The sequence below is a fragment of the Rousettus aegyptiacus genome, unplaced genomic scaffold (assembly GCF_014176215.1).
Source record: "Rousettus aegyptiacus isolate mRouAeg1 unplaced genomic scaffold, mRouAeg1.p scaffold_m13_p_14, whole genome shotgun sequence".
In the NCBI taxonomy this organism is placed as follows: Eukaryota; Metazoa; Chordata; class Mammalia; order Chiroptera; family Pteropodidae; genus Rousettus; species Rousettus aegyptiacus.
In genome coordinates this window covers 49,368,902-49,396,040 of record NW_023416289.1, presented here as the reverse complement: position 1 = coordinate 49,396,040, position 27,139 = coordinate 49,368,902, and the positions used below count along the sequence as shown (strand labels likewise).

At 58.8% G+C, this 27,139-nt stretch overlaps 1 protein-coding gene across 8 annotated transcripts in view; it reads right to left on the bottom strand.

Moving 5' to 3' along the window:
* ARNT2 (aryl hydrocarbon receptor nuclear translocator 2) overlaps positions 1–27,139 on the bottom strand; it is a 101,148-nt gene continuing 74,009 nt past the window's right edge. For 5 of the 8 annotated variants that reach the window (XM_036231850.1, XM_036231851.1, XM_036231852.1 and 2 more), the window contains 9 exons: positions 24,270–24,342; positions 23,430–23,553; positions 21,044–21,143; positions 19,906–20,044; positions 19,291–19,441; positions 16,330–16,466; positions 2,205–14,888; positions 1,555–1,703; positions 1–1,080 (listed from right to left, as the gene is read on the bottom strand). In XM_036231850.1, coding sequence (XP_036087743.1) covers positions 14,790–14,888; positions 16,330–16,466; positions 19,291–19,441; positions 19,906–20,044; positions 21,044–21,143; positions 23,430–23,553; positions 24,270–24,342 — 823 coding nt within the window. In that variant the 3' untranslated portion in view covers positions 1–1,080; positions 1,555–1,703; positions 2,205–14,789. Of the gene's footprint in view, positions 1,704–2,204; positions 14,889–16,329; positions 16,467–19,290; positions 19,442–19,905; positions 20,045–21,043; positions 21,144–23,429; positions 23,554–24,269; positions 24,343–27,139 lie in introns of those variants that run through there. The other 3 variants (XM_036231849.1, XM_016125789.2, XM_036231855.1) reach the window with 3 other exon arrangements.

The window sequence follows — 27,139 nt, the reverse complement described above, 5'->3', positions numbered from 1 at the left end:
TCCTTTCTAATCGCTTTATTTAAAAAACGTACAAAGATGTAATCGTTCGACTAGGTTAAATAAGTAATTGTTTTAAAGTAGAAAACGGGAAGGAACAATCTCTTGTGTGCTGAGCTTGCAAACCTAACTTCCAGGTGATAATGAACACTATCATAGCATCAATTGTAAGATTTTTTTTTTTCCTTTAGGATTTTGGAGAGTTGCACATGGAAACAGGGCACGTGAATGATTCAGCTGCAGCGTACTCCAGGGCGTTTACAATAACAAATTATTAAACACACACTCCAGAAACAGTAACGCCAGCACAAGACCAGACAGACGGAGCTGCGTGTCAGTGCTTGACGGATACATCCGATCAGCAGGGGACTGTTCGGCTCAGCACCTGGATGCAGAATGCTGAGAGAACTCCGATGGGGAGTGGCAGGAGAAACCTGTGACTCTATCTCGTCTTCAGGAAGGGCGTTGCTTTTATAAGGCAGAGGAGCCGCGGCATCCTACCAGGCGGGGGAAGGACGGGTGAGAAAGCGCAGGACACCCGGGAGGGGACCCGTAACAGACAGGTTAATCTTCTTTAAACTACTCACCTGACTAATGGAGGAAACTCTAAGCCTAACATTCACTATGAAATCAAGAGGAGGAGGAAAAAACACACAACTTGACACTCGCGTGGGTTTCACATTCAGTGCAAAAAAAAAAAAAAAAAAAAAAAAACCTTCTTAAATCCAGCCCCGTTTTCAAATAACTTCCAGACCCACAAAATGTGGGGACGAGATTTATGGTTCACAAAGACATTGCAGGGGTGGGGAGTGGCAGCTGTGTTCTTGGTGAGTCAGGTAGAGGGATTTCGTCTCCATGTGGCATCCACCACGGGCCTGGGGGTGACAGGGCAAAGAAAACTGTGTGTGTGTGTATGTGTGTGTGTGTGTGTGTGTGTGTACAATGATGCACTTCACACTGGCTGTGACAGAGAGGTGTCTGCTGTGATTTGAGCTGTAGTTCTGCTGATCAGAAGGGTGACATCATCCATTCACACACACCCAAACGTCATCAGAACCTCTGCAGTCGTGGTCCAGGCTTGCGCTGTGGGTGATCAGCAGAGAACAGACGGCGGGGTTTGGGATCAAGGGTCTTGGATTCAGACAACCCTCCCCACTGCCCTAAGCTCTGCCGTGCAGCCGAGAGGGGGAAGTGCCAGGAGAGACGAGGGAACTGCCCGACGCAGGGGAGGAGGCATGAGGAAGCCGGAGCTAGCTCAAATTAAAAGGTAGCGGAAGCCTGGTGATAGCTCTTGGCGGACAGATGGCGGGTGCCTGGACGGCGGGCTGCACAGGCTCCACTGGACTGGCCTGGCTGGGCAGGTCCAGCGTCTCTGTGACACATTGGCCTACTCCAGCTCGTCCAGCCGGCCCTCGTCATGGTGTAAGCGCGTGAGCACTGCTGCATGTGCCAGCGACCGGGGGCTGCCGCTGGACACCGGCTCATGCCTCATTCCCTGTCTGGAAGGGCCAGCGTCCCACGTACATCGAGAGACGTGGACTCAGGCAGCCCACGTACCGTGTGACTGAAGAGCACTGTGGAAACGTCACATGCTAGAAGCATGGACGGTCTCGCGAGGGCTGAGCAGCAGCTCGGAAGCCTGGCCCCTTCCCTCGTGCCGCCTGGTATCTGGCCTCGGATCTTGATCCTCGCGTGTGCAGAAGAATCTGTGGAAAATACCGGGTGACTCAGAAGCTCTGTTTTGAAAATGATACTTAAAATACTTTTTGAAAGTCTAATGAGATGAACAAAGTTTATCTTGTTCTTTTTTTCTTTCTTTTGTAATCTCTACTAAAGAAACCACTAATCTTTTAACTCACATATTAGGAAAATAGTATGAAAAATATCTTGCCTTTTACCACGTCAGATAAGGAGAGAGGTTTTTTTAAAAAAAAAAACAGATGAAGAAATTCTGAGAATGTGGAGAGGAAAGTCTGAACCACTTGACTTTAGATGCCGAAGGACCGAGGGGACTAAGATAGATGGTGGAATGACGCCATCTGGACGGAGGGTTTCTGGAGAGGCTCGCTCGGATCCTTCACGACCCTCGCCTTGCCGGTCCCCGGCTCTGCGCAAACACAGCTCCCCGTCTCCTTGGCTTTTCATCGCAGGCTGCTGAAAAACTAAATCATCTTGTGCAATGTCAAGTGTGCCCTCAATCCACTCACGATTCTCCTTATTCATTCCTTGCTGATGTCCTCCTGTCTCCGATCCGACCACGCCTGAATATCACATGCAGCGCAGAGCCCCCCGCCTGGCGAGCTGGAGACAGGCTGAAGTGTGTTGGGAGGCTCAGGCACTCGACCCCTGCCCTCTGAGGAATTCCTGAAAGAATGTTTGGTTTGGAGTCTGAGGAGCACGAGGGCTGATTTCACAAGTCCGATGACTCTTCAGGAGGCTCCCGAGAGTGGAATGTGGGTGGAGGGGCCGGGGCTGCAGTGAGCAGGAGTCAAGGGTCAGACGCCTGAGGAAGAGCAGGAGGACCGCTCTGCAGGAACACCGTGGCCCTGTCAGAGGGTGTCCATCCCCTCCCAGGGGAGCCGACCGCGTCACAGTCTCGTCTCCAGCAGGTGGCCCAACCGGAGTTCTGGGGCCTCATGGAATCGAGAGCCCGTTCTGCGAGAGCCAGAGGGGCTTGAACACGTGGCCCAGAGGTCCGCGCGGCGGTGAGGGCACATGCAGAGCCACCGAGGAAGGCGTGATGTGGCGCGCACAGCCCGATGGGTACTAGAGGCAAGGGCTTTATGCGCACCTGAGCACCTGATTGTGCGCGGCCACAATGCTGGGAATGCCATGGGACAGGAAGGCACAGAGGGGGACGATCCCGCCGGTGCTGGGGGACTCATGAAGCGCTGTGTAGACAGTGGCCACGGTGGCTGGGAGTGTGGAGCTGGGGCAGAGGACCTGGGACTGGGGAGGACGGACGGGGAGGAGCAGACAACTCAGACGCAGAACTGACAAAACGGAGGTGCACGAGGAGCCCGTTCAGCTAAACGCGACTCGGGAATTTCTGTTTGGGGCGTCTCGGTGGAGAAGGGACACACTGCAGGAATGAGAGATGATCAGGAGTCTGATATGGAACGTACCAACTCAGAGCTACATGGGCGACATCCAGCGACACCCACAGAAATGCGGCCTGGAGCCCGGGAGAAAGAGGGGGGGCCAGTGATGAGAAGCCCAGAGTCGGCACGGAGTGGAGCCTCGCCACCAGGACCCCTGTCTTGCTCCCGGAAACAGGACCCCTTTCTTCCCTTGGGAACATCTCCTTCCTTCCTCTCCGGTAGTCCCAGCCACGTGGTCCTCACTCACGGCTGAGTGACAGTCACCACATCCCGGGCAGGGCTGCTTGATCCACAGAGAAGATCCACATAGGCTAGCAGGATTCGTTCTCGAGGATTGCTTTTCAATTCAAAGATTTCCAACATGTATAGAAGTAGACTGACGTAAGGAATCTCCATGCTTCAGCGATTATCCATTCAAGGCCAATTTTATTTCAACTCTACCTTGGTCCCCGTCCTCCCCCGCCATGGTATTTGGAAGCAAATGCAGATCTCTGGGGATTCACTCTCGGGCACTGGAAAATGCCAGATGCAAATGGATGACAGGGATTTCTGCAGCCACGTGTCTATCACACCGAGGAAGACAGTTTAACGTGAGAGAGGATGAAACGGACACAAAGAAAAATCAGAAAGCCCCTTGATGGCTTGGGAGCCCATGTTTCCTGATGTTCCAGAGGCTTATCCATAGCTTGCCTGTTCAACCTGCAGAATCCACGAGCCCCAAATCCTCCTTCCTGCCCTAAGCAGGTTGGGCTGCGCTTCTGTCCTTTACGACCACGGATCCTGACCAAGACACACCAGCATGCACCTGATGACCGAAGCCACATCGTGCTCTCTTTCTCTTGTAGAAACAGCCCCCCTCCACCTGAATGTGCGAACCCTCTAGCCCTCCCAAGGATGGCTTCCCTGATCCCGGGAGCAGGAAGTGACCTGCTGCATGTGAGTCGCAGGGCAGTTTCCCTGAGCGCCCTCATCGCATGACTCACACTCTCTTCCCATGGTCTATAACCATGTGGGCGCACGTGAGAGCCTTCCCGCGACCAACCGTGAGCCACCTGCAGACAAGAACCCCGCCTGCTTTTTCATTCCCCGTCTCAAATCCCAACATCGCACACCGTGTAAGTTCTCAGGAAGTCTGCCGATAGAATGAGGGAAAATTTAATCTTGTTAAACAAAGATTCAGGACCATTTAGAGCTCGAGAGAAACGGATGAAAAGAGATTTAGGGCAGTTTCTCTACAGCCTTTTCGAGTCAAGTCCGGGCAGCGGAGAGGGACTTCATAATCATCATTCAGAAATACGGTTGTCGCAAAACCGAGAAAATAGCATCACAGTTACATAATGTTGATTTAATGGAAAATAAAAGCTGCCAACTCGGAGCCACAGCTACTGCCCTTGTCAACAAATAATGAAAATGTACTAGATTCTGTTTTCTCCCATATGAAAGCAGAATGGCACATTTTACATAACTTTAGTGTGCGCCGGCATCACCTGGAGACTCACCTGAGAGGTAGAGGCTGCCTCGGCAAGCCCGGCCGAGGTCCGAGGGGATGCACTTCTGATCCCCATGGCCGGCCCATAGACCGCACAGAGCGGGTGTTCAGGGTAGGCCCAGGCCAGGGAGCTTCAAACACCGCGTCTGATGAAGGCTGCATCTCACTCCCAATTTTGTGACTTAACTTGTCTGGGGTGTGGCCCGGGGTCTGGAAATTTTAAGATTCTGGAAGGATTTGAATGTGCAGGTGAGTTTGGGAATTGCGAGTCTATTCAGCAGAGAATTAGATTCAAGATAGCCGGGTCTGGGTCCCGCCTCTGCCGCCTGCTGTCTGGCAGGGTCACCCCGGACACATCAGTTACCAGCCCATTGGTTTCTGAAGTGTCTGCGGACACCTGCTTGGACTCCAATGGTCGCCTGGAGTCCATCCTCCTGGGAGTGGAGTGAGGAGCAGGCCCCCAGCCACCCCGGTCTTCTTGAAGGCTGCGGGTAGGTGGTCACGTGAGTCAGGAAATCTGCAAGTCCGGTGGGCTTCCATGTCACTGCTGAGGTTCTGAGGGCTCACTCAGCCGGCTCGGGACTTCCATCCCTGCACAGAAGGGTGGCCGTGCTCGGGCTCCCAAGAGATACACTGCCGGCTCTGCCGCGGTCCGCCTGACAAGAGCCGTATACCGGGGCCTGGGCTACACCATACGGCTCACGGTGGCCACGCGGCTTATGACGTGGGCCCGGGCCACACAGTGTCTCTGAGCTCTGCAGAACAGCCCTCGCGAGAGCCTAGACACCGAGACTCAGACGAGCATGCCTGGCTCGCGGTGCTGTGTGCTCTCACCCTTCACTTCCGGGACAGCGACGCGCCGCGTGTGCCACTGAAAATGTGACACCTTTTCTGAGTTCCGTGAGTCCTTCTGCCACATCACTGAACCCCAGAGTGGCCGTGGAAAGCCCCAGCACTGGGGCTCAGAAGCAAAACTAAAATGGGTACTTTTGTAACACATTGTTACAGTATGAGAAAAAAAAAAAAAAAACTCGAACCTCCAGAAAATTACAGAGCTTAATTAAATGAACAGCCGCCTACCCTGACGCAGAGTAATCAATGCCCTGGATCTTCCTTTCCGTGTTTGGGTTAAGAAGCCAGACACAGCAGATATGGATGGGTTTTGTGGCCCACCCAGGCCCCACCGCGATCGCCACTCAGGGGGACACGCTTCCTTTCCAGGATTTCACACTATGTGCGCTGACATGCCTTTGTGGACGTGCAGGTCATCCTAGCATGGGGGCCTTGCCCTCTTCCCTGCATTACCCCAATTGTGACCAAAGAGGTGTCAGAGGGTGCATACCGACTTCATTTCATACCCCACACTGGGTGCTGGGTGGGACTCACTAGAGGCCAGGCACTAGTGCTGTGGACAAGGCGGAGTCCGTCTGCCACCCGCGTGGACCTTCTGACCTGGCGAGAAGAGCAGAGGCTCACTGAGGCCACGCCCTGCTTGCTGGACAGTCCTTCCTGAAAGCCCCCGCCCCCTTATCACGTGAGGTCGCCTCTGCCACGTCAGGCCTCAACCTGGCGGGGGGATGAGGCCCAGGCCAAGTGCTTCTTGGGGCGTCCGGCTCCCTGGTCACAGCACTGGTCAGTATCCCGGGCTGGTCCAGACACCCCAAGGGGGTGAGCTCAGCACTCAGCGGTGGGGAAAGGAGCAGTGCTCCCCCAGACTCCGTCGTGAAGGCCTGTCAAGTTCCCTGCCTCCTGCGGGTCAGGCTTCACAATCACACAGACCTTGCCGAGTCTGTGCAGACAGGGCAGTTCCGGGTGAGACCCCGGGATCTGGGTGAGACCCCGGGATCCGGGTGAGGCTGCTCTAGCACCCACCGACTTGGCCCGACGACGCACGAGCGTGGCTCCCAGCCCTTGGTTTCCCCAGCCACAGGGGAAGGGGCCTGAGAAGAGCAGACGCCCCCTCACGGGACTAGGTAATGGACCGGACCAGCCAGCTTCCAACTCCACGCCAGCTCTCACCCTTCGGGCTCTGAATTCTGTGGGCCCCAAAACAAACACAGCACACACTCTGAACCTCGACGGCCTGGGAAAGAGGAAGGCACTGCACAGACGGGTCCCCGAGCCAGAGTCGACGCCCCACCGGGATTCTAAGGAATAGCGTTTGTACCATGTAAGGGCCAAAAAAAGGGCCCGGTAGACAGGTGACTGCAGAGTTGCTTCTTTCCACGCTGACGTGAGCGAGTTCGGATCTGTCTCCAACCGACTCACACCCAGTGACCGGGCAGCTGGCCACTGGCATGGGAAATAAGGGGGCGGTCAGGGTAGAGAGAGGCAAGGGAGACCGCGATGAGGGGACGGTGACGAAGCCACGGGGGAGGCGCTTCCAGGCCGGACGTCTCCATGGGGAAGGGGGCACGGCACGCTGGCTCCTGAGAAACGTGTTGTTATTAAATCCGTGTGTCTTGAGCCGTCGCTCGGCGCCAGGCACTGTACCTATGAGGGCCCTGGGGGACACAGGGACGAACGACAGACAAAGCCGGAGTCCTCGTCCACAAGGAGTCCGCGAGGAAGCACCGTCACGGTCGCACGTGACAAGAGGTAAACAGAGTCACGAAATCCTTTACGATCTGATGGCGGGAGATCAATGCCACTAAAACGAAATAAAATAAAATAAAGCACACACACACGCACACAGGATAAGAACGGCAGGCAGAGACCACAGAAACCGGCAAGGCAGGAAAGGGGAAGCCTCGAGTTTCACACAGGAAGAGAAGCCCTGACATGTGACTTCACAGCTGGCCTTTGGCAGAAGGACAGGAAACCGGAGTTCTCATGTATTGAACAATTGGATTTTCCATTTTTTCCTACAGCAGAATTTACTGCTCTACCGGAAAACCACAATCCACAGAGGAAGGTAAACGAGACACAAACATCAACATGCCCCCTCTGAAGGGCGGCCAGCAGACAAGGGCTTCTTGGGGCAGAGCACCAGTTGATGTCATCGTGAAATCAGATAAAATTACTCATCACCGTTCTGGGAAGGGCGGGGACTGGGGGCGCCGTACCCCATGAAGCCGCTATGCCCGCACCTTCCCCTACGCTATGGCAGTAAACCCAGGAGCTTTGTTCTGAGCACCCGGGGCCCCTCGGGGGTTACAGACACCCATGACCAAGTCCTCGTTGCCGGGGCCTCGCCTGCCGCCTCTGCTTTACCAGAGGGTGCGAACTCACCAGCCGTTTTCAACACGGTCCGAGCGCCTCGAGTCCTGCCACGCCCCCCATCACCCCGTTCCCCACAGCCCTCACCCCTCTTTACTTGAGGATCAAACGCTCACCCAAAGAAACAACTGGGCGCCAGCCACTTACGAAAACAGCACTTCGGCCTGGGAGGTGAGGGCAGGTGTGTGCAGAACAGTGAGCAGGAGCTGCCTGCAACCCGACCGTGCATTCGAGCCACCGGGTGCCGTAACCACTACTGAGGCTGGGTCATTACATGATTATCGTGACGATTCGATCGGCCTGGCGCAGGGCCTGGGCACCGGGACTTTAAAAGCCGTCCCTTCTTCCCCGCACGCACATCGGGGCTGGGCATGTCGACTTCGCAAGGGCCATCTTGAGAAGATGGTTAGGCGAGGGCCCAAGAGTCAAGGGCACTGCCAGGCTCGGGCGCAGCGACGGGAAGCAGCAGCTCACCAGTCCCGCCGAGAGGGCTGGAGCGAGCTCCCCGGGGAGGCAGATGGGGGTGGGGCAGACCCCTGGGTGCTGGGAGGGGAGGAAGCGGAGAGCCTGTGGACCACGCGGCAATCAGAGGCCTCGGACACAACAAACGGCAGCCAAGAGCTGAACCAAGTTCACATCGTGCCTCCGTCACTTGCTAGCCACTGGGTCAGGTTACGGAAGGTGGACAGCGGCTTCCACGTCTGTGTCAGTGTGTTACGGGCCCCGCCTCACCGCAGTGCCGTGAGGGATGAAGCACGGCATGTTTAGTGTCATCAAGTGGCAGCCACCGTTGAATTTATTCCAAGAAAATTTCATCGGCTGCTGGCTGTTTTGTATTCGGTTGAGTCCAAAACCTGGTAGAAAATTTTCTCTAATTTCCCCAATTTCAACACCATTTAAGAGCAAGGAATAGAGGAAATGAATGAGTAAATAAAACAGCTCCTGTTGTCCTATGTGTCCCGGGATCAGTGACATCAAAGAGCATTTCATCGAAACGATTGCCTCAAATCGGGTTGTTGCATTTTCTCCCCACAATTCGAAAGGGCAAAGAGGAGAGAGGCTCGTCAGATGCCATGGAGGAAATACATCACACGTGGGGGCCGGCAAGGCTCTGGGGAATCACATTAATTTGTTTTTATATTTTCCCCAAATGTTTTACAAAACCATCATCGAGAAAACATTTGAGTAACAGATGTTTCGGTGAGTAAGGAACCCCGGCTGCCGTCACATGTGCCCTTTTCTGGGAGTTTCTGAAGTCCCGGACTCACTGGCTGAGCTAAGCTACCACCAAGGAAGATTTTTACAAACTGCTGGGTCTATGGACGGCTTTACAAACATCGGCAAGCTGAGCCCGCCTTCAAGAGAACTCAGGACAGGTATGCTTAACAACTAACGCCCGGACGGCAAAGTTCTCGAATTCCCTTTGATGCAGCTGTCCTACTGGCTGCCGGGCACGAAGTGAGGTGCAGGGCTGAGGGGGACACAGCCACTGCCCTTAAGGAAGCCATGCGGTGAGATGCCCAGGGCTGTTTCCACGCCAAGGGGCAAGTGTGGCCTGCTAACATGGGGTGGGGCGGCCTGGCCAAGGCCCGGCCAGAGGCAGCTCCCCGAGGGCTGGGCCGGCACAGGCCAAAGCCTGGAGTGGAGCTGGCAGTGGAGGGGAGCGTGTGTGTCCGACGGGAGTTCCCACCCACCTTGACTGTGACAGGGACACCAGGCGTGCTTGAACTGCACTCACGGCACGACCAAGTCGCATGTGAGCCATCTGCATCTAGAATTCAAGTGGTCCTCGCACAGGGGGAGGAAGGGCTGCTCCCCGCACAGAGCACACTTCATCGCGATGAAGCTCAGCACCTGCAGGCGCTTGAGGTAGAAGACGGGACGAGTCCTCAACACCACTGACCGGAGGGCCACACACGGCGGGACGGGTCCCCAGGGCTGCCGTGTCCCCACCAGTGCCCCTCCCTGCGTCTGCGGAGTGGGAGCACTGGGGTGCGGGACGCAGGGCAGAGGACGTGCCGAGCTGAGCACCGCACAGCCGGCTGCATGGCGCAGCAGGCGTGATAACCTCCGCCACGGCCCGAAGGGTCCACGTGCCCACCCCTGGCACCTGTGACTGTGTCACCGCACACGACCAAAAGCACCTTGCAGGTGTGATGCGGTTAAGGATCTTGAGATGGGAGATGACCCTACGTCACAGTCCTAAAAGGGAAGCAGGAGACCAGGGTTAGCAGTGGGAGGTGTGACAGTGGTGACGAGAGGCTGGCCCGATGCAGGGAAGTGGTCAGGAGCCAGGGGTGCGGCCACCACAGAGGCCGCAAAGGCCAGGAACCGCTGACGGAGCCGGCTCGCCAGCACTTGGTCGTGGCCCTGGGAGGCGGACGGGTGCTGGCCTCGTGACCTGTAGGACTGTGACAAGCGTGCGCTGTCTCAAGCCACTTCACTCGCGGTGACCGTTACGACGGCCCCAGCAAACACCCGCAGTGCTGAGACACACATCTCCCAGCCCGGTCCCTCTGGCTCGAGGACCCTCGGAAAAATTCCCCGAGGAATGAACGGCACATGAGCCGACGATCTCCTCGTTCTTTTGCATCGATGCCCTCGGGCTCGTGTGGCCCTACGTTTTAAATTAAGCTCGGTAGGTGTGCTGAGCGACCCTGCCAGGCGCCGTGGAGGTAAACATGTACCAGAGCAGCAGCCTTGGGAGCCGAGGCGGAAAACACACGTCCTCACAGGTTCCTGGCGCAGAGCGGGGTAAGGAAAGGGAGGCGTCACCTGCCCGAGGGGGCTGGGGAATCGTGGACAAGGCCTGGATTTGGGCCACCAGAGAGCGAGCAGGGTGGGGGTGGACGGGCAGCGCGGAAGCGGAAACGCGTCTCGTGTCACGGGCTCTGCGGGGCACGGACGACATGTGGGACGAGCACAGCATCTCCGGGGCGTCGGGCATCCCCCGGGGGACTTGGGACGTGTCCCGCAGACGAGCGGTTGACTGGACGACAGCACACGCATCTGCGCTTACCTGTCCGCTGGTACACGGGCGCTCCGGGCGGGGACCGCCGGGTCGCGGGGTCGGTGTGGACGCCGCCTGACGCTCGCCACCGGAGCCTTCGCCGCCTCCAGCTTCCACCAGCAGAAAGTCCCTGTTTCCCCACATCCTCCGTCACGGCTGTGCTGCCGGACTGAGCAGATCTGAGTGACAGGCGTTACCCATTTTAGTTCTGCACTTCTGTTAATCACTAGTGAGGTTCAGCCTCTTCTAATACTTCTCACGACAACTAAAACCCGTCAGCGTTTATCTACCGAGTTGCATTTTCCTTACTGATTTTTACGAATCCTTCATGTATTCCGAACGCTCTCTGACCAGTACTTGGTTGGGTCTATAAATTGTAAGTATTTTCTGCCAGTTTTGGGTTTATTTTTTCTGTTTCTTTAAGCCAAATATTTTTCTAGTGAGTTCGAACATATCAATACTTTATTGCATGGTTTGTGGTCTATGTGCCCTGTTTAAGACTTCCTTCTCTGTCTTGATTTCATGAATCTATTTCCCTAGATTTTTCCCCTTCAATGTTTTACAGACATCACTTATCAACATTCAGATGATTCCACTCGCATGGAATTTATTATTGTTTTTCGTATATCACACTTTTTATACTGTGAGTGTTTGTTCTCCCATGTGCATTTTCCCCAGCACCAAATAACAATCCCCTTTCTGAGAGAGAGAGAGAGTGTGTGTGTGTGCGCGTGCGTGTCCAGAGCTTTTGCTGTTACTCATGCCACAGACCGAGCTCTCTGCTCCAGGCGACCCCACACCTGTGATTACACGGTGCCCAGGTGCTGGGCGTGCTGGAGGCTCCGCTGTTTTCTGCTACTGGCGCGTGGTCCACAAACTGTCTAATTACAAAGTTGGCCTGGGCCAGTCACTGTTCAAAGTCGTTTTTACTGCAATGAAATTTTAAAAGGCAGTTACATTCGTTATACATACACACGACCGACTTCATAGCTGTTAGCCATCGAGAACATTCAAGGAACACAAATGATGATTGGTCCACAGCACAGTTCACATCCATGAGAAGAAGAGTTAGAAGAGAAACAGGTAAGTGCTTAAACTGTCCGCTGCAGCTCGCTCGTGAGCCTGTCGGCTCTGCAGGAGGATGACGCTGCTACCGGAGGCCGTCGTCCCGTTCCGGCACAGCCCGAGACCCTGGCTTTGCCACCTCCATAGCCAGCGCCCGCCCCCAGCTTCCGCCAGTTGCTTAACCGTTGAGCCAGCTTTGGCCACGAGACCCAGGCACGTGTGAAATGGGCCTGCTCCACGGCGTGGCACCTCTCCCCAGTGCCTCTGGCCCAGGCCCTGGAGGAAATGGGGACAGCCAGGTGGCCCGCGGCCCCTTAGTTCACAAGACAAGGATTTGGTAGAGGGAGGAGGGGCGGGGAAGACCTGGCAAGTCGGGACACAGGGACCTAACGACCAAACCTCTATTTTCTGGGAAAACAAGGAGCATTTCTACCCTGCCCTGTTACCAGCCAGGGCTGCTGGGCACCAGGCCTGGCCTTGCTGGCGGGACGGGTCGTGAGTGTTGGCAAGTGGGTGGGCGAGTATCCACTGTCATCTGCTGGCCCGAGTGCAAACGCAGGGACACACGTCCTCCTTGTCGTCACAAATGCAGACATCTGGCTTCCTGTCACCCCAAACCCTCGCCTCCCAGGACCAGGAACTGCCTCTCCCTGGTACACTGAGTCAAAGTGAGCAGAGTAGGTGGAAGGTCACCAGGATCAACGTCCTCCTGTCTCTTCTGCGGCCCCTCTGTGCCCAGCACAGTCACAGGGACACAGCAGCCCACGTCAACGTAATGAGCCTCCTCAGAAAAACCCCAAGTTCCCTCCAAAAAACAGAAGGAAAAACAAACACAAAAGCCACCAAACTTCCAAACTCATAGGCTAAAGGCCACAAGAAAAATATGTTCTCATTTCGCCAAGAAACTATTCTTTGATTCAAAAGCTATCTTTGTGCCTTTGGGGGAAGTAATCGTGCCCACTGCCTGGGCCAGCTCCAGGCTGCGAGTCAGAGGTGACTGGGCCACGTGGGGAAGCCCTGTCTGGGTCTGGTACGGCCAGGGAGGCCAGCATTTCCACCTGCCATTTCTCCAGAAGCCAAAGGCTACTGAGGGTGACACGACATCACGTGCACCCAACCCCAAGACCCAAGCACCCCTATTTACAAAGGATTAAAAGCCACTCTGGAAACTAAAGTCAGTGTTAAACTGAAGCCTAAGAAATCAAGTCACGTGCAGGTGGCCCTGGCTGAGGGCACGGCACCCAATGATGGCAGATTTTATAGATGGAGCTCCCCAAGCCAGCTGGGCCCCGGTCCCCTTTGGGGTGCCAGACAGGGCTGGCGTTTCACACAAAGGTTTGAGAGGGTCAGAGTAAACACGCCCCGGCCCCGCCCTGCACACTGGGCTCGCTCTGCACGCAGGCTCTGGGATGAGCTCCACTCTGCGGGGTTTCCAGAATCACGGGAAGGGACACTCTGCCTGTTTTGAGCCGGGGGCCTGTGGGGGCCACCTGAAGGGACTCTGGCAGGGACACAGGGCTTTCCCGGGGGTGGGCTCCTCCAGTCACCTTGAGGCAGCCATGGGCAGCTCCCCCTCCTATGGGAGTCAGGGAGGTGATGGGGTGGTGACACACGTAGGATGGTGGCAGTCACGGAAATAAGACAATGAGAGGCCGTGGGAGGGCGTGGGAGAGGCAGAGACAAGTGAAAAGCAGGACCGAGTCCAAAAACCCTCTCCTCAAATCTAAGGAAACACAGCGAGCCAGGGACCACGGGCTCAGAGGACAGCCCAGCAGAAGCTGCCAGAAGTCACCTCTCACTCCCATTCTGAGACAACCGAAGGAATTCAAGGCCCTGGTGAGTACAGCAGAATCAGAACTATCCCCAGAACCGGAACGCAGTCTTCGGCCTACAGGCCTGACCCGGTCTCTCCCAAGACACCACTGCTTTTTCCCCAGTGGCTGAAGAAAGACGACTCGGCTAGCCTGGCGGGACGGGGTTCAGAGTTCCCATCTCCCCACATGGGCTCACCCCTAAACCATCCCCAGGGCCACTCACTGAGCAGAACACACCCCTGAGGCTGGTCCTGGGGAAGCAAGCCTGGTGGCACCAGAGAGGAGGCCCAGGCATCCTGCCCTCCGTCCAGTGCTCTGCACCCTCCAGGCAAGCTGCCCCTGGGCTGGGGGGTGACCCACGCCAACAGAGCAAGGGGCAGACATACCTGCAGACATGGCTGCTTGCTGGGCTCAGCTCACCAGCCTGGCGCCCAGACCCTGGGCCACACCTCCTCCAAGGGGTGCTGTTGAGCTCGGGGTGGGGGCTGCACATCCGGGTTCACTCAACACACCCGGGACTCTAGACACTCACTCTGGCCACACACAACAGAGGGGGCACAACACAGCCATTAGACCAGGGACTCACGTGACACCGCACAAAGTATACACGTCCCACAGCACAAGAGGCACAAGGACTTGATGAGCTGGGGGACAACAGGGACGGGTCCACCTCTGCGTGCCCAGGCCCCTCAGCCCACCTGCCCACTAAAGATACTGGTTCCAGCCTCCTCCGCGGGCCCGGCGGGGTGCTTGGCACCCTGGGCTGTGACTGGACTTCTCACAGGTAGACACTGTCCAATATAAGATTAGTCACAACCAGATCTTAAGGGCCCAGGGACCTCACTTCCCAAGGACGCACGGATACAACACAATAAATACAACTGACTCCCCACGTCCGCCTGGACTCCAGTTGGCCGCCGAGCAGCCGGGGCTCGGCTTAGAGCTGAGTGACACCATGTCTGGGGGTGCACGGGGGATGGGGCGCCTTCTGCTGGGGGCTCCTGCGGCGATGGCGGGCCCCACTCGCAGGGGCGTCAGCGTCACTGTCACCGCGCAGGCGGCGCTGCACAGCCGCAGCCCGACCCCACCCGCGGCTACTCGGAAAAGGGCGGGAACATGCCCAGGTCGGCGAAGTCCTCGATGTTGTAGTTGGCGGTGCCCTGGGTGGGGTCCCCCGGCATGGGCAGCATGTCCTGCAGGAGAGAGGGCCACAGGGCAGTCGGGCACCAGCGCAGCCCGGCGGCCCCACCTGCAGCTCACCCGTAAGGCCACGCCCCCGGCCTGGATGCCCGGCCACGCCCCCACGCCGCTCACCGGCACGGCCACGCCTACAAGCCCCTTGGGGAAGCTCTGCCGGCTGGAAAGTCTGGGACGGGGCAAGCCCTCTCTCCCGGGAGCTGGCGTCCCCGCAGGTATGCACGGCTTCAGGACGCAGCCTCTGTCTGGTCAAAGCCGAGCCAGGCCGCAAGGTGGACAAGCGCCCCACTGGCGGAAGGCCCGGCTGGCCCCGAGCGCGTGCACAGTCACACGACGCTCGGAATGCGGAGCCGGTCCCTCATCACTGAGTACGCGGAGGGCAGGGCCAAGGCCGCGCATGTTGGACCTCACTCTTGACACGTCCTGCAAGCTCCCGGGCCGCAGAAGGCCGACCCCAAAAACGGGAGCAGCTTCATCTCAGCCCCTTACAGCTAAGTTCCCCAAGCGCGGTCTGGAGAACCCTCTGCCGTGAGACACTCTGGGAGAAAAGAATTCCATGGACAAGCAAGTTTGGAGAACAAGGCATCCTTAACCTCCCCCTTAAAAACCCTACATCCTTATTAGTATGATAAAGTCTCTGATCCGTCCCACAGTTGAGAAATCAAATGACAGTATTTCACAAACTTATTTGACCAAGAATTCTTTTTAGCGTTGTGACCACGAAGCACCAGGTTAGGGAATTCTGCCCCCCATGGCTGCCGGGAGGTGGGCAGGTGAGGGTGAGCCCTACAGAAGGATCAGGGGTGACTGCTGGAGGACGGAGAGCCCCAGCCGGGCCTGGGTGAGGTGCTCCTCTGCACGTTAAAAAGGGTTCTGCCCCTGGGTGACTGGTGTGACACCTGGCCTTCAGACCTGTCAACGGCGAGCTGGCCCTCGAGAAGGGGGGTTCAGGGGTTGCAATCCTGGGCGTCTCTGACCCTCCCACCACCGGCCTTGTCCCCCACCCCTGCTCCGCAGGACTGGCCTGGGGCTCTGGGCTCCTGTTGGGAGGAGCACTTGGCTGGGGGAGTCGACAGCTTGCGCCCCATCTGGAGCCTCCCCTCCCCACAGTGGGAACTGTCCTGCCTCAAAGTGCAGCCTGAAGAACCGCGGCCATGTCCACTGCAGGGGCCCTGGGAGGTCAGGCCTGCTGAGCGCCAGGAATGGGCCAGGACCGTCTCAAACAGGACGGCTGCAAGGTGCCCAGGGGTCCTCCACCGGCAGGCAACGCCCTGCACTTGACCAGAGAGGAGACCTGGGCTTCCGCTCCCAGACCCCTCCCCGTCAGGGCCTCCGGGAACTCACGGCCGCTATTTGCACGGGCGCCAGCGGCAGCGACCCGGGAGAAGGAAGCAGAGAGACGGCAGGTACCTACGAGGTGGTGCTCGCTGGATTTACCTGGAACACTTCAGTCTGCCCGGGCTGCTGGTGCGAGTGCTGCTCACCGCTCTGCTGGCCATGGTGCTGGCTCTGCCACTGTGACCAGACTTCCGAGGGCCGCCCTTGGAACTGCCCGCTACTTTGTCCACTCTCGGCTGAAAGAGCGACATATAGGACACGTCCTTCAGCAGCCAGCTGTGGCTCTTGAGACCTAAGAACCACGGCAGCCCGCAGGGGCCCCGTTTCTGCAGGCACGTCCGGAGCTGTCCCCTTCTCACGCTGGCCAGGGACGGCATGTCCGCGGGCCACAAGGAGCCCTTCCGGGCACGGACACAGGCATGAGAAGGGAGCAGCAGCCCCGCCAGAGGACAAGCCTCCCCTCAGCAGGCCCGGACCTCTTCCAGCCCACTGGAAGAGGCACGTGGCTGAGGCGTCCCCAGGAGGTTCTTCCCCAGGGGCCACAAGCCGCCGCCCTTCCCACCTGTCTATTAGCTGAGTGTTTCTCGGCACCACTCGGTTCGGGGGCAAATGGTTTGGATTCAGCTCAAACAAGAACACAGGGCTCTGGGGGAACCAGCAAATTAACCTGTAAGTGCGCAGCCTGGCTTCTGTCTACACTGCACAAAGAACACCCAAAGAAGAGACAAAATATAGAAAAAAGGAGCAGAGTTTTGTGTAAAATATTTTAAAGATTCGACCCAAGAGGATTAGCATTCGTTAGGGCACATGGAAAACTCAGGAACTGAGTTTGTTGTTGCCTTACTGTTCCCAAAGCCACGTGGACGGCTACAGGCTGTGGGCAGCTACAGGCCATGGGCGGCTACAGGCCGCGGGCAGGCCCCAGCCCTGCAGTGTCTCTTGCTCTGCCGGCTTCCTGTGCCAAGTCTAGGCTGCTAGGCCCTGGCTGGAAGCATGGGCCACCTGCTGGCCCAGGGGGCCAGAGAGGTCCTGTCACCAGCCATTCGGACCAAAGGTAAGGATCTTGAGGAGCTGTGGGCCCCTAGTTGCGGGGACAAGGGGATGATGTCATCTTTTTAACACACTTTCTTAAGGGCACTCGATGCTGTAATGTCGCCATTGCCAAGTTCTCCCTTGTGAGGTCAGCGTGATTTGGAAGCTGCCCCAGGGGTCGAGGTTCACATGAAGGCCTGCCTGGCGGTCCTGGGTGGCTGGGTTTAGCTCGGCTACAGTCAACCAGGGGTGGCTTTGTCCCCCAGGGGACACCGGCAGTGTTCAGAGACGTTTATGTCTCATTGTCCTAAGTGAAAAAGTGACAGTAGGTAGACACAGCTCAACGCCCTGCGAGCATGGGACAGCACCTACCACAGAGAGTCATCTGCTGTGAGCTGTCACTGGCGCCGTGGCCCACACACCCTGCTGCACAAAGCTGGCAAAGAGCCCCGACGTGGCAGCTGCTCCCTCACAGATGCTTCCGGGCGGGGCGTGCACCTCGCGTCGAGGGGCAAACGCTCCCCTGGCTCTGGCTAGCACCTCGTCTTTCTGCCCCTCACTAGCAGGGGCGAAAGGCCCGCAGCTGGCCGAGTGCACAGGGCTTTTCTGGGGGCAGCAGTTGGGGGAGACGGGAGCATGTGTGCCGAGCATCTCAGGTGACGAAGCCCCCCACAGGCGTGCCCAGCCAGCCCAGCTCCGGGTCTGACTAGTCATCCTATTTCTCACTGCAAGAAGCTCTGACATCTTTGGAATGGCAAATCCCTTCAACCGACTTCTCCAGCACAAACCTGCCGGGCCGGGTGGACATGGCTCTCTCAAGGAGGGGCCACTCTGTCAGGGTGGTGTGTCCTGAGCTTTGCAGAAGACGCCCATCCTCATAGTCATCAGTGCTCTGTGATGACCGGGGTTGATGTGTGTTGACCTGCTGTGACTTGTGTCACACACGCATTCAATGCTTTAACCGCCCCTCCTAAACCGGAAGGCACGTGCGTGTAAACGTGTGAACGGGTGGCCACGGACATGCTGGGCTTGCCCAGGTACTGCACTGGAAGCACGCTGATGACACGACCGTGTGATTCAGACCCGGCATGGAGGACGGTCTGTGCCACACTCGGAGCTTCTGAACCCAGCCTCTCGGGGCAACGTGGTGAGGACTCGTGAAGGCTGGACACGAGAACCTGCTACAAGCAGACGCGGTTAACGCTGGAGGGACTGCTGAGTCCTTGGGGAGGGACGGATGGGGCAGGAAACGCTGTGCCCCAAGACCTCAGGCCGAAGGGGGTGCCACTGGCCAAGGCCCCTAAGGGCGGGGTCCTCCACCGTGATGTCCCTGAGGCTGACAGATGGCCAGAATGGAAGCTCGGATGTCTGGGTCCAGCTTCAGGCTCCCCTATGAGCCCCACTCCTGAATGTGACCAGTGACAGCACTGCTGGAAAAGGGGCCCCAGCTGGGGCTTCCTGCCAGAGCCACAGGTCCCTCGTTAGCCCCGCCTGTGCGGGACGGAGGCCTGGCCCGGGAGAGACACTCAGGGGTGCACACATGCGGGGAGAGGAAGGCAAGGGCATCAGGAGCGAGCCCCAGAAGCCGGCTGTAACTAACAAGACTGGAAACAACGTCCTCCACGCCACAGGATGCCTCTCTGGTGCTACGCACAGAAAGAACTTCAGTGGTTATTATCCAGACATCGAGTCCTTAGAACCGCTCTCCTGCTTTCTGAATGGAGACTGTGAGGCTTCGACCTGGGGGCCTGAGAGTCTTGCCGAGGGCCACAGAGGGTGAAGGGCAAGTTCAACGACATCAGCACTCAGAAGGCCCAGAGCCTCAAGTATGGTAGATCGACCCGCAGAGCCCAGGTCTGAGCAGCCAGCCCCTCAGGAACAGTACCTCGGGGCCCGACACAGAACCCTGGAGACCTCTGCACTTGGTCCCAGACTCTGGGAACGTGGGGCTCGGCCTCCCAGCACGGGATGTTTGCAAAGCAGTTTTGCTGGCTCTCCCAGGCACGCCCAACCTCGTTCCCCACCTACCGAACCCTGGAGTCCTGCTGGCCAGGCTGGAGTACGCGTTCCCGCTGGGCGAGGAGGTGGCCGGGCTGGACAGTGGGCTGTAGGAGGAGGGATCGGCTGGGTAGCTGTGGCTTGTTCCAATTCCAAAGGGGGCCGACTGCGTCTTGCTGGACTGAGAAGGGATTTGCTACAATCAGGATAGAGCCCAGACGGGATGCAGCACCAGCAGGTCCCGCCCCTGCTGCAGGCCGATCACCATCACCCACAGGTATGGTGGCAGGGTGACATGCTGCTCTGGGCCGGCAGGACTCCCCATGGCCCTCCTGGCTGGCTGGGCACAGGGTGGGGGCCAGGCCAGCCTGTGCAGGCACAAGAATTTCAGGGCTTGGGCCCTGGATGTTTGGGGCAGGTCCTACTGAAGTCACCCCCAGGGCTACCACGATCTGGGTCCCCTGGCTTCCGATGACAGGGCCTGGCACCATGACCACCAAGACCTGCTCCGGCTTGTGCTCCTGGACGCCCAGCTGGGTCTGTCTCAGAGCGCTGGGCCAGCCTCAGGGCCAGCACCCAGAGGAGGCACATACAGGCGCTCTGCCCGCTGGCACCGGGGGACTGCGCCATCCGCAAGGCCCGTACCTGTCCGGGGAAGGGTGGCCGGCTTCCCGCCCATGCCGCCTGGCTCTGGCTCAGCTGCCGCGAGATCTGGGACATGCTCTGGCCCGCGGGGGAGGGGGCCTGCATGTCGTTCACCCCAGGCACGTGGACCACGGGTGAGCTAGAAGAGAGCACGAGCATCCTGAGGGGCTGCCCACCCGAACCGCCGCCCCCCGGCCCCGCTCCACGCCTCTGAGCAGATGTAGCCCAGGAACGGAGGGGCCTCCTGGAGTTTAAACCCGTCCCCCCTCACCCCACTCCTCCCTGCTCTGGGTGGCAGTTCCTCTGGGACGCCTGCAGGGCTTAGGGTTCAGGAAAGGGGTCGCACGCCACTAGTTTGTTGGTTTTAAGCAGAGGAAGAGCCTGTCAGAGGAGCCTGCTGGTCGGACCCCAGCCCTGGGCGTGCGGCTGTTACGCCCTCCGCCCCGCTCAGTGGAGCTGTCTGTGTTAGGCAGGTGGCTGTGCTCACCCCACACCACCCCCGCCGTGTGGCCACCGGCACTGGGCACCCTTCTGCAGGCTCGGTCTCTGCCCACTGCCCCCTCCAAGTCACGCCCTGTCTGTACGGTCGGCACGTCTGCCCTAGGATTCCTCCAGCTATGCCCACACATTAAGCTCATGAAGGCGGGTGAGCCCTTCCCTGCCCCCTGGCCCAGCTTGGCATGGGCAGTGACCACGAGAGGCCCCATATGCTAAGAACCAAGCCTGGAGAAGGCCAGACACCCTGCCTGTACCTCTGAGTGGCCCTTCAGGCCGAGACCCCAGGCAGGATGGGCCAAGTCGTCCTCTCTTCCCCGGGTCTGGCTGTGGACTCTGGGAACCCGGGGACAGGGCACTTCCTGCTGCCTCACCAGGTGTCCCCGGCTCCAACCCAGGCTTGAAGCCCCCTGACTGCCTTCCCCCTGGCAGGTGGGTCCCTTCCAGGTGTGAGAACGTGTGAGAGACGGCAGATCCCGTCTCCGGCAACCCACGGAGGGTGCGGGCAGAACCAGAACTCTGCAGAGCCTCGGCCCGGCCCCAAGCCTGCAGACGGCAAGCACTGCCTGATGTTGCTGCGTCGCACGCAGCACAGGGCTGAGCCCCAAGCCCCTCCCACCCCGGACCCCCACCCTACACGCACCTGAAGGCCTTCCCCGAGTGTCCCGCCGGGAAGGGGCTCCCTTGGGGGTAGATCTGCTGGGTTCCCGCCGCGGAGGCTGAGCTCATCATCTTCTTCTCCGCTGGGAAGAGCAGAGCAGGGGTCACCGGGAGGCTCCCCGGCCTGCGGGTCATGGGGCGGGCAGCCCCAAGAGCAGGTGCGGGGTGGGTGTGCGCCAGCGTGAGGGCACGCCGGGGGGCGGTGCCCTTGCCTCTGCACCCCGCAGCCTGTCCTCTGACTCCTGGCCCAGGCCACGAGCCACCGGAAGGCAGGCCCCCTCAACGGTCAGGAAGGTTCCCCTCGGATGCTGCCTTCCCGAATGCCTCCAGGCCCATGGGTGGGGAGACACACTGCCACACTGCACGTGCGAGGAGGCAGACCCCAGCGGGCGCGAAGCCCGACTCCACCCCACACGGCAGGGGTGTGGACAAAAACGGACGAAAGGACAGAAGTACGAACGTGTCTGTCGCCACTTATCTGCCATTCCGCTTCCGCTCCCTTTTGTCTCGGCCCTTCCGTGTTCAGGAGTTATCCATCAACTTACCGACTTGTATTCTCACCCTTGATAGTCACATCTTCCAGCCGTCTCGCTTCTGCAGAGAATCTTACAATTTGCTAAGTTTCCTCGCATCTTGGGAGCCGTTTGGAAGTGTGATTACCTTCCTTCCTTTCGTGTGTTTTTTTCCCTTCCATTAGTGGGTGTGGTTAAACACACGGAAACGAAATTTCTCATAAACGTCTAAGATAAAACTCTACATGCTGATGAAAGATTCCTGCCTGTTACCCCGAGTCCAAAACATGCAGAAGCGATTTGATTCTGGCTTTTATTTTAAAATATCTTTGGCATCTCTTAACAATTTTTACATTCATTTTAGGAGTCGGGGGCTTCATTTTCCATCGCGACTGCTTTTCTAACCTGTCGCTTCCACTCCCATGTTCCACATTCTGATTCATTTCACAAACAAGCTCGGCTTTGCAAGTCACTTTTCGGGCTGGTATAGGCAGACAGTGCACGCTGGAGGACATCTCCTGCTGTTTCTGTCAATGACAGCAGCTTAGTTGCTGGGAAATTTCTGGACCACATAGGTCCTTTTTTTTATCTGTTGTTGCTGTTTAAATCGCGCCATCTTCACAGGAAGCTGTCTGCATTTGCATGCCACTAGGTTTCCAGCGGATCGCCCAGAAACGCCGGGAGAACCTGGTCAGCCACTGCAGCCTCCTCTGAGAAAAGAACGCTCTGCGACGTGCCATGGCTTCCTCTCGCGGGACGAAGCTACGTGGCTCCACACGAGCCGAGGACGCAGTGACGCCGGCGGGCGGCACATCTGGGAGGCCGGAACCTCGCGACAGGAGTCTCTGCCAGCAGCTGGACGCCGACGGCCCTCTGTGGCCGTAGCCCCTGCGCCTTCCTCGAGGCCTTAGCGTTTGGCCCGCAGACAAGCGGGGACGACTGTGGCTTCCCACCACACACGGCGGCATCACGGCTCTGAGACCTGCCCGGGGCCTCGCTGCCCTCCCCTCCGCCCACGCTGGCCGCAGCACGGCGATGAGGCTGGCAGGACACCCCTGCGGTTCCCTTCCACGCTCCCCACGGGCGAGTCAGCTGCTTCTGCCATTCCCCGACCACATGAAGACGGCGCCTTTTGCCTGAGCTCTGGAACCGATGAGGACGCTTCACTCTTGGGGTGACTGAGGAGGGCCTGGGAGGCAGCGACACCCGTGGGCTCCAGGGACGCCTCCACTGAGGACTATGCTGCAGAGACAGGGCTGCCCACCACACGGGGGCCAGGGCGAGCTGTGGAGCGGCCGCACAACGGAACGTGACGCCAGCGGGTAGACCACCGATCAGGAAATGTGTTTACACTCAACGGCCACACGAAAAAAAACCAGCCGCCAAGCCATGCGAGCTCGACTTCACGTGTGAAGAGCATTCATGTGTGTAGAGAGAGGCAGATGGGACGTACTTTTGAAAAGTGATCGTATCCAGGTGGTGGCAGAACGGATGAGTCAAAGTTATCTTTTTTAATGCATGTTTTTATTTTAAAATGTAGTCCTTTCTGCGTCAGAGATTACATTAAGATTTTTTTTATGAGACATGCTTTCAGCCTAATAAAACTGAACTGTGCCATGGGTGAACAGAGCTTGTTTACTCCAAAGCCTCCAGCTTGAAGGTGAGATGTCAGAGGCCTGGGGAACGGGTCTGGGAGGGGCCCCGCCTGGGGCAGGCGGCAAGCTCAGCCTCCGGTTCTGGTGCTCTCTGAACTCAGTCTCCGCAGCCCTGTCCCCACAGATAGCTGTCTCTAGATGGCCCGACAGCAACTACGTACCCCCCATGCTCGCCCTCAGCACTGTGTGCCCAGACACTCACATGCACTGATCCCTGCGAACATCTCAGCAAACCGGGGGTCCCTCTCCTGAGAAAAGATCGCGTCTGCCTTCTCCACGGACTTCCCGGACTCGTGCACACCAGCTGGCAGGCTGGGGACAGGGACCTGTTTGCACATCGAAACACAATAGCACCACATGTGTGAGGTACAGAGCGTACGCCTGCAGCAGCCACCCGGTCCCTGTCATCGAGGCCCTCGCTTGGGGACCGCCGGGGTTTCAGGCTGCACGGCTATGCGGGGTGGTAAGCTTTTCTATATATGAAGGCCAAGAAGAGACGGGTGGGCGTCAACTGGAGGTCACAGAAAGAACAACAGGGTCAGAGAGAGACAAATAAAAATAATCGATTTACTCTAAATAGTAGAAAAAGCAGACGTAAAGTTTAACTAAGGAGTGAGACCACATGCCAACACACAGTGGTTTCTCTACAGGGCCAGGAGCAGTGGGAAGAGAAGGAGAGAGAGGGGAAGAGACGAGGGGAGGAGGGAGGAGTGAGAAGGAGGGGGAGGGTACAGGTAACGTGGGGAGAGACGCAGCCAGGTAGGACGGCCAGGTAGGAAGGAGGGACCCGGGCAGGACGCAGGAGAAACGGCCGGGCGGCTGACGGAGCTCGGGCTGCGTCTGCTGGCGTCTGAGTCGGCCAGTGCTGGGCGCACACAGCTCTGGGACATTCTCGAAGCCACCTGGCCACAGCAGGTACACAGCTCTGCACCTGGGGGCGATGCGGGGTGCGGGGGTCAAGCTAAGGGGCGAACAGAGGGACTGGGAGGTAGCCCGCCGGGTGGGGACACCCCCACTGGGACGGCGTGTTGCAGAAAGTCACCTGTGACAAGTCGTAGGATGACAGCCCATCTCTCTGGTGGACCTCCAGCTCTGCCTGCTGCTGCTGCAACTGCCTGCGGAACAAGCCACAGTCACGGGACACGCGGTGGGAACAGGGCCTTGCCCGGCCTGCCCTGCGCCCCGAGGCACCGCAGGCTGCACCCGGGTCTTTAAGCTGCTCTCAATTTTTACTTGTTTTGTTTTTTTTTAGCGCTCCGAATCAAGATTCTAAACCTCATATTACAAGTTTAGAATGCCAAGTAAGATTTCACTTATGACTTCGTTTTATGCGGAGTAGAAAGACTAAAAAAAGCAAGAAATTAAGATTAAGTTCAGAAAGGCAGTTAGGTTTAATGCTGAGTGAATGTTCAACCAAAGCTGGCAAAGTTTATGTGGCTTTACCCCACTTTCAAACGATGAGCTTCTAAGTTGCAGAAAGGCCTGGCGGGAGCCAGAGGCATCAGGACAGGGCCTGCTCACCCACCTATGGCAGGCAAAGCTCCATCCTGTGGAAAACGGGTCTCAGGCTTAGCTGCAAACCCCAGACGCTGCGCTCACCCCGTCCAACACCAGCACGTCCGCCCACAGCCCCCATTTCCATCCGGAGCTGAGTGCACGTGCAAGAAGTGCTGACCCATGGCCGCCCGTCCTGGGAAGAGGCCTGAGGAGCTTTCTCGGATGTTTCACAGCCAGAGAATTAAAATAAACCTTGGTGCGCTTGCAAATTCCACAGAGAGAAAAGCCGCGAGGGAACCAGCCTCTCGCTGCGGCCACATGCTGCCCCCCGTGAGCCGGAGGCCGAGCGCTGACGATGACAAACCAGACGTGTCCGGCCCGGCTTCCTGTCCCTCCCGTCCGGGTGGCCCCCACACCTGGGAGGTCAGCATGCTGGGCAGATGCTCCCTGGACAGAGGCCTTGCGCAGCCTGGGTGGGTGGGCATGCAGCCATGGGGGGCACCTGGCGGCAGTGCGATGGCACCATGGGTGGCTGGGACCTGATTCGCAGGCCTCTGGGGGCACGGGAAGCTCACTGACCGGGGCGAGGTTGAGCACACCCGCCCCGACCGAACCCCATCCGCGTGCCTGCTGCGGAGGAGTCGGACACAGGGGTTTGGAGTAGCTTTGCTCGGGGACCGGGGACAGCGTGTGTTACGGGGGTGGGGGGGACCGAGGCCACACGAGTTGGCTGGACAGGTGCCGGACCGAAGGCAGGGAGCAGGAAAGGCGCTCGCCCGAGTCCTGGCAAAGGCCCCACGGGGCACTGGCGGGACGAGGGCTCCAGGCCCGACCAGGCCACCTGCCGCGGTTACGTGGGGTGGGACCGGGACGAGTCCAGGCCGGGGCTGGGTGACCGGGGTTTTGGCCCCTCCCGTGGCCCTCAGCTCTGCTCCTTCTACTCCCTCCACCCAGCACCCTGCCAGCTGCCGCCCAGGGGGTCTGGCCACCGCCAGGTGTGCGGGAACGGTCCACAGAGTGACAGGTGCCAGCGTTACCAGGTTGTGGGGTTGTAAGGACATGTACGCAGGACCCAAGGTCACGGAGACCTGAGAAGAGGGCCCGGCCCCAGCAAGTAGAGGGCGGTCCAGGCCACCATGCCCCCGCCCCCCACCACTCGAGGTAGCACGGTGCCCACACGGGGGCACCATCAGAACACCACAATGCCTGTCAGGCCAGCCCGCCGCCCACCGCCACGAGCAATGTGGACACGTGGTCGCACGTGAGCTAGGGCCCGTTTTCAGGGGTCACTCCATCTTTCTGCACTAGGCTAACAGGGCAGCGTGGAAGACGGGGAGGCCTCGTCCTCGCAGCTGCCCACACGCTGACCACTGCCGCAGCTCTGCACAGGGTCCCACGCGGTGCCCTGGACTGGGTGCTGGCTCTCCCCAAACACAGGGCGTCGGTGGCCCTCTGCCGACCGGCTGCTGGCTGCTGGGGTTAGTTAGCCAGACTCCAAGGGCCGGCTGCTGACATCCAAGGCCGTCACTGCCCTCTGCTGGCCACAGTGAAAACCTCCCGTCTCTCAGTCCTGTGGCTTCAGCGACAGGAGGCCTGGGAGGGGCACGGGCTGTCCCCACGACGCGCCGGACGCTTCTGCCTCGTCCACGGACAGCAGGCACCGCACGCACGCACAGAGAGTGCGACCAGGAGCACAGGTGTGCAGGAGGAGGTGAGGCAGATAGGTGGATGGAAAGGGGGACAAGATCCGGTTAGAGTGCTGGCTTCCTGGGGGGAAACTCCAGGACGGACGGAGCCCAGGGCTCTGAGTGTGCGACGGGCCTGCCTGGCTACAGGCTCCCACGTGGCAGCGGACATGGGGGCGTGAGCCTGGGGACACTTGGCTCAGATGCTATGCGGACCTTGGCTGACACTGTCCTCCTCACTGCTGCCTCTTCCTCGGGGGCCGCCACCTGGCACCTGGCTCCAGCAGGCAAGGAGCACCCCTGAGGCTCTGCGGGGAGCGGCTTCGTTGCTGCTGGGGGCCGCGGTGCAGGTGGAGAGGAGGGGACAGACTGAGAGTCTCACGAATAAGTGGGAGAAGGCTCACATGGGCCCCCGGCTCATCAGCTCCTTGGGAGGCCACAGACCTGCCCAGGCGTGTGTTGCCGCCCCTGCGGCCTGGCTGTGTGCACCCTCAGACGCTGAGGAACATGTCGACGAGCGTGCAGCACAGAGGCCACGTGTCCCCATGTGCCCAGCCCCTGCCCCAGCTCAGCAGGACGGGGACCCGGGCGCCAGCACCCGGCAAAGCCGGGAGCTTCCGGGAGCCCCGCTCTGCTTGCTGGCCTCCACGCTCGGGGCACCGCGGCGTCTGGAACCGACGGTGCTGAGGGGTCACCGCGAGGCCCCGAGGAGGGGGCCCAGCCCCTACCC